This window comes from Ambystoma mexicanum, chromosome 2p, assembly GCF_040938575.1.
Source record: "Ambystoma mexicanum isolate Mex_15411 chromosome 2p, UKY_AmexF1_1, whole genome shotgun sequence".
NCBI lineage: Eukaryota > Metazoa > Chordata > Amphibia > Caudata > Ambystomatidae > Ambystoma > Ambystoma mexicanum.
In genome coordinates this window covers 185,054,249-185,066,466 of record NC_090923.1, presented here as the reverse complement: position 1 = coordinate 185,066,466, position 12,218 = coordinate 185,054,249, and the positions used below count along the sequence as shown (strand labels likewise).

The 12,218-nt window shown below is 43.3% G+C and overlaps 1 protein-coding gene across 4 annotated transcripts in view; it reads right to left on the bottom strand.

The window, feature by feature from the left end:
• Positions 1-236: 236 nt before the first annotated feature.
• Positions 237-12,218, bottom strand: part of SRGAP3 (SLIT-ROBO Rho GTPase activating protein 3) — a 780,680-nt gene continuing 768,698 nt past the window's right edge. For all 4 annotated transcript variants that reach the window (XM_069643471.1, XM_069643470.1, XM_069643468.1 and 1 more), the window contains exon 22: positions 237-10,490. In XM_069643471.1, coding sequence (XP_069499572.1) covers positions 10,074-10,490 — 417 coding nt within the window. In that variant the 3' untranslated portion in view covers positions 237-10,073. The remainder of the gene's footprint in view (positions 10,491-12,218) is intronic.

Sequence of the window (12,218 nt, the reverse complement as noted above, 5' to 3'; positions counted from 1 at the left end):
TCGCGTTCCTGAGAGTGTTTAATATCAAATGCTGTTTATAGTTTTACAAAGGGACAAAAAAGGAGTTAAGATTATCACTGAAAGAATGATAAAGGCATGCTTTTCAGAATGCACAGTACATGCTTATATCGTTTTCATCAAAGTCAAGCACAAAAGTATCATTTTCATGCCTGGTCCGCAAGAATTAGTAGTTCCATCCGACCACAAATCTCTGGGTTGTGGAAGCACCACACACATTGTAAGAAAAGTTATGCTGTTTATTGAACTGGATAATTCCACATCCAGCCAGTGGCTTTGATCTACATGGCATCATTGGCATACATAGGAGGGGGATCCAATCAAATGCTTTGACTGAATGACATCATCATACATTACAGCAACAACATCCATGGGAATGACATCAATCAGTACACAGGGACAGCCAATCAGCGCTTATTCTAATGTTACCTGGCAACAGAAACAGCCAATAAAAGGTGCAACTCACGTGCAGCATGGGCTCTATATGGCCATACTGGGGAGCCTGCATCATCACTAGTTAGGGACACATTCCAGGGTGCACATAATGTTCCAGGTATTATATAGATCAGGCTAAAGAAGGAAAGTGCACTGTTGTGACTCTGATCACGGGGGAGGGGTTAGTCCTTTACATGGGGTTCATGACAGTCTTTACAGAATTAGGAACTGGGGCAGGGGGATTTGGGGTGACTGGGCTTATAAATGACTGCATACAAACAGACATGTTCACAAAAATCCTGTTAAAATGTGGGAGATCCAGGCCGCCCGCCCAGTGCCCCCGGCGTTCCCTTCGTGTGCTGTTGACCAGTTTCCCACCCTGAGCTGAAACAGATTCAACTTTGTTTCATTACATACATTTGTTTTTCAATTTACTGGAAAATAATGATGTAATTGTACCGTGCAGTGTGGCGGATGGGGAGATTCTCAGTCGCTCCTCTTAAATTAAGTTGTGGTTTGGTTCAATAGTTCCCTCTTTGGCTGCCCAGTGTTCGGCTGAGTTTTGGGCTTGGTGGAGAGTATGCTGGCGTATGTTCCTACATCGCTTTCACATGTGTTATGATCATTGGCAAGCCTGGGTTATCCATGCTTTCTTCATGGTCAGCCATGGATCGGCGATGTTATTTACCGAAGGGTTCGAACCTTGGATGAAACATGGCCGATATCTTTAGTTCCTACAGGGGATGCTTTATCCTCGAAAGCATGGGTATGCAACCTTTCATTCTGGGATATTTTGGCCTTCAAATCCAACCAGCCCTAGCCAGCCGAGTGAAAGGTGAGGGTTCATAGGAGCCGTAGTGCAACACATCTGGAGAGCTGCAAGTTTCAGACCCGGTCTAGAGGGGTGTGAAGTAAAAAGTAGACCGCCGTATTGTTGCAAAAAGACACTTGAGAGGCAAAAGCAATAGCTTTTTTTTTGTACACACCAGAAATATGGTTCCATATGATATCATGTTTTAACTGGTTGGGCAGGCAGGGAATTGAGATGATACAAGAGGGAACTGGGCTGCGGCAAAGATTGTCTTGCCGGCGTGCTTTTCCATGTAGATCCAAGGCCCAAACCCTAGCTCTCTGATGCTGACACCCGTGAGTCTTTGCTGTGCGTTTGGAGTCTCAGTGCAAGCGGCGAAAAGCAATGACTTTACAAACTGCATATGAAAGTCGTCCTTTGCGCAGCAGGACAGTCCAAACTCAAGCAATGAAACGGTCCAAATCTATATATATATATGTTTCATGCTTTGCACATTTTGTACTTTCATGGTGACTGGATTGACAGATGAAATGAGCATCATAACAAGTGTGCATTGCATGCTTAGAAGGAATGCACATTTCAATTGCTATCACACACATGTCTGATAAATTGGTGGTCATTCTTATATTCCCAAAATGCACTTTGTTTTTAGGCAAAGCAGCCACCAATATTCAGGGCACCCACATTATTGGACACCTAGCTCCGCCCCTCAGTCCCACCCATACAACTGACAATCAACCTCCCGGCACATGTTGCCCCGCCCCTCCACCCGACCCTGTGCCCGCGCCTGAAGAGAGTGGAGGGAAGGGATATCTCACAGTAAATATTGTCAATTTTCTGCACTAAGTCTGGGAAGATAGCTCTGGGACAATGCACTTGTCTTGGAAACAAGACAACGCTGAGCAGCATAGGTCCAAATCCCGGGCCCGTGCTTAGAGGTTGGACTCTGGCTTGTGCGATATAAATAACCAATTTTACTTATGTTTTTATTGTTCAGTGAAAGGACATATTTAAAGCTTAGTGTGAAAGAACCAACATTGGATAATTATAGACAGCAAAAATAAAGAAACCTTTTAATATAAGGGAGTCTTCTCTCAAAGTGAGGGAGTCAGGCTCCTGCTGCTTGTACTGCTGTTGCCCGCGTTGTACTGGGGGAGCACGGTATAGGTCTACACTGCACGTATTCTGGGAAAGGGAAGCTGCGTTGCTGCTGCTGATGTTACCCTACTCTTAGCGAATACGATGCTTGAGCTGTTGGTGTGCAAGGTTTTGTGTGTTAGCCAAAGGTGCACCCTCCTAAACCTGGGAGATGCGCCATCTTGCGCGTGGTGCTAGAGGTTTTGAACGCTTTGCCCCGACACCGAGATGTGCATCAAGGTTCTTCTTATGCTGGTATTATTTGTTTAGTTTAGCTAATCCCTCTGCAGGGTGATAGTAATTATACAATTCTCTGCATAGTGTGCAGTTGCTCTCTTATATATGGGATTTGTGACACTTAAATTAAATCAGTTTCAAGTTTTAACTGTGCGTATATTGCACTTTTGCTTCCTGCACTGCAGCTACTCTGCAAAGGTGATAGAAGCCTGCACTTGTTCTGCAAACGCTGTTCCCTTTCTGTCTGGAAAAGATTGCACTGCTTTTGCCAAATACATGTAGTTTGTGTTGCAATGAACAAGTAAGGGAAGCTTGCTGTGCTGCAGCGCACACAGAACTTCTGTACCTTTTTGATATTTCTGGGCACAGCTTAAGGTCTGTGCTGTTTCTTATACCTGTGAGAAAATGTTGCATTGCTGCTGTCTGTGTTATGCTAATTCTGAATGTGTGATGGAAGATTGCCACGCCCTATATAGCCCTTGTGTTGGTGTAGGAGAAGTTAGTTGCTTGTGTAGGACCGGCTTTTTGTGTGTGGGAAGCCTGCACTGCAACTGCCTGTGTTGTTCCTGTTCTGTGCATATGAGTAAAGCTGCCCTCCTGCTGGCTTGTGATTCCCAATCTGTGCATCCTAGGGAATGTACAGAAAAACATTTGGTGGCCAGGGGGTGCGGTAATAAAGGGTTAAACCTACTATAGCCGGTCACATAGCACAGCGAGTTGTACACTCGCCCCCGATATCTGTGCCCAGCTTGCTGTGGCAGGTCTGAACCCCTGCAAGGTCAACTCAGCATTTCATCCTTATTAGGTCGATACATTGAGTACCACTCTGTGGGATAATAATGTCTTCTGTTATTTCAGCTCTCTGAGACCTATAGGTGTGTAGCGCCATATAAGAAATAGATATTATTATTATTACTGACAGGAAAAGATACATCATTTACCTTACATTCCTAAAGTGGGATGGTACCAAGTAGGACAGTGCCATGTGTCCCGGCAGGATAGCTCAGCTGCAACGTGCTCGCCTTGGAAAAAAGACAATACGAAGCAACACTGGTTCGATCCCCGGGTCCACGCTTAGAAACCTCTGGGTATTAAGCGAGTTATAAATACGCAACTAAGACATATTCCTGTAGCAGAGCCTCGATGCCCCTGGGCTGTGTGAGCGCTTTAAAAGAAAATGCAAATAAAAATGTGGTGTTTTCTAGTTGCTCCCTTAACGAAGGCCTTTTTCCCCCTTGATTTAGGTTCATCGGTTGGTGCAAATTGGATGCCTCCCTATGTGCCCCTACCCCAGGTACTTTCCCGAGAGACTGTGGATTACTCAGCATCTGCCGCTCCAGCAACCACTTTCTTTATTGGATGGTGCACACCTTGCCCCATCTGCCGCTCTCTCATCGGTGTTGGAGACTGGGTACAACTATCTACTTGCGCTGCTTGCTCCTTAGTTCTGGGAAGTGCCGGGCCCCCACCACAACTGCTATCACTCTTTCCAGAAGGACTCGAGACTGCATAAAACCCCCCTTCCATATCTACGACTCTCATCTAGTGGAGACCATGATAGATACACCCCTGTCATTACTCCCATTAAGATATCACACACACACAAATACACACAACCCATGCCAGCATTGAAGATACTGCATACAAGCGCCTCACGTTTAACATGTAATCCTTACTGAGCGGTGAAAGTCTAGGCACATCCCTCCACTCCCACTGCGAGAGATTCCCATGCACTCACCACCGCCTGGGCCTGTCCCTCCTTAGATCTACTTGTCTTCTATGGGTTTCTTGTCTAGACTGAACTGCTTCCACCACACTGGTGAATTCCTACCAATCTCTCTAACGTGTTGGAGACACTGCAGGAAGGTCTGCCAATCCTCTTCAATTCTACCACTCTCTGCCGTGCTGGAGACACCCACACTTTTCAGCTCCTTCTGGAGTTGTGGGGCTCCCAAGCAAACTACCACCTTTCTATTGCTCTGTCTCCAGACACACAATGCCACTTCCACCATTTTCGAGTCTAGGCTGAGAGACCACATGAACACACCACTTTGTTTCTATCACACTTTCCTGCGAGCTGGATGCACCACAAGCATGTGTTTGCTCTTCCACTTCTACCATACCTCATCAGACCTGTGGGGGTCCTCCTTTTGACTCCATGAATGTTTCCATGGTACTCGACAGGCATGCATCTGGTCCTTTTTCTCTTTCTGAGGTGCGTCATTCTGGTGAAAAATAATCCCCTGGACCTGAAACACTTTGGGCCGTCCTTCTCTTTGGCCTGTTTCAGACTTTGATTTCCAACAGATTCAACTTGTTCCTGTTCCTCGGCTGTCCCTTGCCTCATCTACTAAAGTAGGATTTATTTAACGAGTTGTATTTTTATGTACCATCCCCCTCATGTACTGGAGACTGTCTCAAATGATGTGAGACAATTACCATTAATGGTAATAAAAATAAGATTAACCCCCTCTCTTTTAAGAAAAGTGTGGGAATGAGCCCTGACTCTAATACTGGTTAGTGGGGGCATCTCTGGGTGGCTATAACAATACTTTGAGTTCTGTGGACTGAGGAGATTAATTTCCGAGAACCCAAATCGGTTCACACTGCAGGCCACTTGCAGATCTCTAACAAATCATACACAGATGTTCTTGTCCCACTGAAGATTTATTTTTTTGATCTCCATGACCACACCCACACTTGCTCTTTCTGGATCTCTGTGAGCAGACTCTGTCTGACTACCGATGGCAGCAATTTTGGCTTACCTCTAATTAGTTAAAAATGGCAGCACATTTCTTAGAAGCCCTTGGCCTGCCCCGACATCTGTTCATTGGAACACTAAATTAAAAAATGAACTCATGTTAGGTACTTACGCAGACAGGTGCACAACGATGAACATTTTCTATTGGCATCAACACGACCATTGTGTTGCTGGACGAAAAGCAGCATAATAAAACCATCTCTAATGATGATCACCCTATTCTCACTTAGTTGCTAAGGACTACAAACATTCGCTCTCCAGATGTTTTGGACTGCATCTCTAATTAGTACAAGAAAGCATGGTCGGAGGTGAGCAATTATCTTGAATTGTACTACAAAAGATTTGTAGAGAGGGAGGCTGCAGACCCCTGACCTAGAAGGACCTGGTTCAGGCCCCACCATGCTACATGCATACCAACATAAACAGCACTCATCTGCAAGGCATGAATTCTTTTTCAAAAATTGATTAGCAGAGTTTGCTAATTAAAAATATTTTCAGCAAACAGACCCATTTGATTAGCAATATTGTACTAATAATGTTAATGTCACCAGTACAGCAGTTAGGCATACTGCTGAAATAAGAAATTAGTTAGAGGAGTCAGTCCTTGCAAATTCTTTAAAATTCGCTAGACCTGCAGGTCAGGTAACTTAGTTTAGCCTAAGAGAAATGCACTCGACCCATAGCAACGGAGGACAACAAATTTAAAATGTGATTTCTGTAAAATGGTGTATGTCACTAGAAGCCCACTTTATGTTTTGCACATTGCTGTCACACAGAGGCCAGCCATGCACAGTAAAACTTGTATTTGACATGTACTGCAAACAAACTTAATGCTAAATAAAAGTTTCAAACATCCCTTGTAAATGCTACTCACCCTTCATAAAATCTACTTGACCATGTGAGCGGGCGAAAGTGATTGCCTTTGCGAGCCATTGGTGAGTGTCTCTAAAATGTCAAAGGTTAGCTGTATGAATGGACACAAATAAATAGAAATGATAAAAAGGCTCTGAAAATAGTTTAGCCAGCTGTCCCCTGCAGGTGATAATATATAATGCAATCGTAATCATAAAGCAAAGCGAGCTCTAGAGGCTAACTACATTGTTTGATATTCTGTGGATGTACCGTTTGGATGGAACTATTAATCACTACTTTGCGTAAGAATCTAGTTTGCTTTGTTCTTTCATTATCTAAGAGGAAAGACGAAAGAAAGAGACTAAGCAGAGTGTATTGCGTTCGAGGCAGAGAACTGGGAAAACTAGGTAGAACATTGTAATTTGTGGTCATCTCAATTTCAGGGTACCTGGTAAAAAGCAACAGGTGATCATATAGAATGTCACAAAATATGGGTTCGCTCATGGGCTGAGCACCAGTTGCAAGATATATTCAACCTGAAGGTTATAGATCTAGGTTTGCCATCAAAAGCATTTCATCATGTAATCATGTACATTTTCAAAAGTGTTCACTCGCCAATATGATACATCTTCCCCAACAAAATGAAAGATAGTTGACACTATGAAATTTAGATACACTACCCGAAACTTACTGCATGGAGATGATGCAGTGTTTTACAGTATCAATACTGCAATTTTGCATTATGTGACAACTTACATTTTAGGAATGGAATTGCAAGACTGTCTTTTAAGAAAATATAAAGTTGACAGATACTGGTCTTTGCCAGACAGGCTATAGAAAGCTTAATAAAAGTATGATTACTTTTGGTTAGCAATTCATTGAAAAAGAAAAGGAAATGTTTGCCTAGCACTCCCACACATGCCCTTGGCACTTAAGAGTGGAGTAGATGATTACTGCTTCACTTTTTCTCCATTAGCACTTGTAGTGAACAGAGAAAAGAGGGTGAAGAGAGCACTGAGAAATGCAGGGCGAGCTGTGCTTTCATTGACAAGGGCAAATTAAATAGCTAACTTTTCTACACAAGTGTCCATTTGATTAGTAAACCTACAGAATTGCAAAGCAAATTGCTATGCAAAACTGCTTATTTTATGACTTGCATCTGAGACATGCCTTAATTTGCAACTGAAATGCATTGCAATCAGTTGCAATTGGTTATTTACTATATTTTCCTAATACACTTTTGTAAAGCCCACCTTTCACGATTAGGGGGTCTCTTGCTGCTGTTTATTTAGAACAGCAAATTAGGGAAGTACAACACCCTTTTGTATGTGTACCTACATGACTCATACCCCTTTAAAAGCGAGTCTGTGGTAAGGTTTGCAGCTACCTCTGTTCTAAGGCCACCAGTAGGAAATCAAATCAAAAACCTAACTCAAACATATACAATAAACTAGAGTTTAAGCTGTTGGGGAACATTCTGTACCTTTCTGTGCGATTTCACGATTTATGCAGCTGTACCTTGGCATAGAAGACCTTGAAAACAACAAGGTGATCAGAAAGAAAATGTGCGTTGTGGTAGAAAAAACTTTCTGCAAATGTGATTTGTTTTTCTGTCTGTGAATATAACGTAGAATCAAAGGTCTGTGCACAGAAAATAGACAAAATCTATACATTCTGTCAAACCTATAGTTTAAGGCACAGAATCACGAGCGGTGACCGAAAAGAGGGAAAAACAACGTGCAATAAGGCAAAATTCACAAACAATTGAAATATTTAAAATATGAACAGAATTATGCTAATTATTCAATTGAACCTATCATTTGAGGGGGGAAGACCTTTTCAGCGAGTGTGGATTGGAAAACATGGCAAAGGAAAACATATCTGTCTGCAATAAGCCCCTTAGTGCCCCAAGACTCTTACGGTGAAGTTCTACACTGTCCCTTTAAAAAACACACTCGCAAGGCATTCTGGGATATGCATGATCATTTTTGTTGACAAATGGGATAATTGAGTCACAATGCATGTACAGCTTCAAAACAGAAAGGGTGTAATTTGGGTTTGTGCGATTCTTGTTTTGGCTTGCCGGTGGGCAGTGCATGTTGTGTTTTATGACTTTAGATGTATGTCACCATTTGCCTCATGTGCAACAGGGGCCAAGGCGGTATGAAGGGCCTTTGGTGGGAGTGGTGGTGGTGGGTCTGTATTGCATTGTATTGTATTGTTTATTTATTTATGTAGCGTGCCTGGCCCTCGGGCATCTGGGCGCTTGCAGAAGTTTAAGTTTGAATATGTGCGGGTCACTGAACCTTCGATTCTGTGATCCACAAATATCCACGTGCCACTATTTTGGGGGTTTGCCCACCCTTAGAGCCATCTACCATCCACTTACAAAGCATCTCCAGTCTGGAATGGTGGATTAGTCCAGTATCGCGATGGTTGGCTGGCACGTGAGGTTTAACTAGTCCACTGCACCATAAAGATCAAGTCTTCCCCCTCTACAACTGGACATAATGCTCTAAATTGAATCCTTCGGAAATATTAGTATGTGCGCTTTATGAGGTGGGGCTGCATGTGTGCGTAAACATAAGCTGTATTGAATAGTACACAAAAGTGCAAATAGTACCCATTAGATCCATAACATCCAATGACAAATATGGCTCATGCTTCATTACCTATCTCTCCTTCGTGCAAGAGGTCAGAAGTGAAGAAAAGAGGGAACCCTTGCCGCCCTTCTACCCCCAAACCCCATACGTGGTGTATTGTGCAAATTCATCTTGGTGGAATGGAATTGCCCCCTCTTACCTGTTCAGACTCAAACAAAAAAGGTAATTAGTAAAAGGACACATAACAATTGAACATTTTAAAAACTATAAGTTAACCTCTCTTTTTCTATATATATATCTATACCACAGTTTTTGGATCGCGGCATGTCCATATTGCAATCGCCGCAACCACTCAACCACTGAATGTTCACGGGGTTTGTTGATTTACACCTGAAAGACTGTGCTACGTTGTGGCCGAAGGTCCCTTCCCCTTTATTCTACCAACAATCCACAGGTTTGAAGTGCATTCTTCTTGTCCGCGTCCGAGTCCGGTTTGGCATTTTCCAGTATAGCGAAATCTGGAACTCCACGCGTCAGACTCAATTTGTTGGGTGTTTTGGAATGTTCTTTGCTGGTCCAGATTCTGCTTGTGTCAGAAAGGTGTGTTCTTGTTCCAGTTCCACAGTACCAGCTGTGCCTCTCAGAGTTCGCTGTCTCCGTTCGGATGTATGGAGGATTGAACATTCTAGACCTCCAGCCAGTGAAACAAACACATGGACAGAGAACACTACAGGGCCGATTTCTTAGGTAAACCTAACAATACACATGAACACCATTTTCCTTGTGTTGGAGATTCCATATAGCCTCCAGTAACATCACACTATATTTTACCACTGTACACTTTCAGTCTATGTTCATGGGCCATTCCAGTTTACATGATTCCATATATATATTTACATGTATGAATGTGTGTAGGGTGGTTATCACAAGACCTAAGGCAAGCACCCTTTCACAAGGCCTCAGGCCGACACCCTCTCGCTTGGCCTTGGGCCTACACACCGTAACCAGGCCTCTAGCTTTCAGCCTATCACTAGGCCTTAAAATGACAAACCTTCAATAGGCCTCGGGCCTATATACGGTCATTAGGCCTCAGGCCTACACACTGGTACCACAGTCAGCACTTCTAGTCTTCAAAACTTCCATTTATATATATATCTTCTGATTTGTTAGTGGCTTCCCCAATAAAAGGTATCTAAGTGGTCAGTTTCCTTGGATACATCTACATTGTGCCCGATTTGTCAGCGGCGTTGTTGGGAAATATTTTCTCAGTCGGTGTTACCGCTGGGCTGCCCACTCCCGAGCTACTACTGCTGCTTGATCGTTGCTGCACGATTGGTCTGACCGGTCTCATGGGAGGCGGCCTGAGCTGAGCCCCAGCCAGTCTGGCAGAAAGGGGGGGCTTGAAAGTGGTCATCATTTCGGTGTTGGAGCTGCTGCTTCGGCGAATGGCCGCATCAGGGTCCCGAATCATTATGGTGTGCAGCGGACTGGCAGGCTCGGAATTCACTGAGCCAATGGATGGGCCTTTCATGGGCTCAAGGGTGTCCAGCACCACATCGGGGGCTTGCTTCACTGTGTTCTGCCTCTCCAGTTCCCGCAGCTCATTCAGAGCTGTGCTCATGGTCTTCTCAATATCCTGCAAAGAGCAAGAAAAACACTGATCAGTTTGTTAACAGTTAATATGTTGCACCACCCAATGTTGGGTGTCACAATAGACAACACTCATGTTTCTTCCAAGAGGGTTCCTATAGAGCATCACTTAGAGTTTCATTGATATACAGTCTCTGGAGGATTGGGCTTATATGAACAACAGAGCAATGGTTTGGAAGAGCCTGCCCAATTAACTGAGTTCGGCATCATTCGTCCAAAGTTTCATTCAACATACTCAAGCCCCCTAAAAATTGAGTTGTGAGTGACCAACACTGCCATGCAAGAGACACGCCATGGTTTATACCAGTCAGAATTCCAATTGATGAATCGGATATTCGAATGCCTTGGGATGAACACAATTAGCCGCCCGTGCACAAGAATGTAATACAACATTGCAGCGCACGTTAGTCAAGAAGAGCTTCCAAGGGGGAACTGAGCAATCGCTATCAGCAAAACATTTAATCTGTGTAATCCACTATTCCATATCAGTACATTATATTTCGTGGGTTTGTTCATTTGTGATTAGCACATTACATTATTATGGTGGAAGTGAGTATGCTCTCCTTGCAAAGACACACTCTATCTGCGGGATAAAGTATTCCGTTATCAGTCCGGTACATTACATTACGTCTGCGGAACTGAGCATTCACTCTCTTGTTACACAAAATTACCAATTAGGTGGCTCATCTCAGCCATCCGGGGTCCTTGAGTTGAGGGCCAGCATAAACAACTGGTAATGATCAGTATTCTGAGCTTTCGGATAAGCACTGCACGCCTTCCAATACCATGCCTCTGGCTTCCTCATCCTCTGTGGATCCCCACTGTCTCACACAAATCGTTCCTCTTCCCCTTCCACCAATCACCAATATCCACTTATCAGCCAGTCCATCTAGTTGCTCTCCTGCACATGGGTACACTATGCAAATTGAGAAAAAGACTGACATAGTTCTTCTCTGTTCACATGGCAGCCATCTTGGATTGTATTTGTTTCCATGAGAAACAAGACTGCACGATCCGTGTGCTGCATTTCTCATGTAAAAATAAAACAATGCACCAACACTCTAGATGTTATGCTATTAATGTCTCCTCCTATGTGTGCTTTTTTAAGCTCTGGCAGCACCTTAAGGAGTTACCTCAAAAAAGGTAATCTCCCAATATTTTTTTCTTACGGGGATCAATTTCTCAAAACGGGCGAGCAATAATAGACTAACTATAAAGAGGTGAGAAAAAGATTACCCCTCTCTACGCTGCTAGAGGTCAGGCTTGGTGATGTTCTGTACTATAACAAAATTAGTACATGTCTTGTTTGATCAACACACAATTTTTACACAATTTACCTTGGGCTACCACAAAACTACAAACACATGTTTTTATATCATTGAACCATATATCTATTGACCACTATTATATTTACTTACAGTAAAAATGTTACTGGATGTAAAAAAATACATATATGCATAAAAGCAGTACACAATGTTCTAAACACATTCTTAAAAAGACAGCATCATCTGTGAGGGGGTCAGTTTTAGTGAATAAGACACACTACGGCATCCAAAAAGCTACGTCTGTGACCGACCGGAGGAGGAAGGCTCGAGTTTTGCCCGACTCAAACGCGCTCAGTTTTTTCAGCCTTATAAGGGACTCCCGCAATTCTATGTGAAGTATCCACAGAAAGACTGTTTTTCTGATGAATACGTGTTACATTGGACAAAAA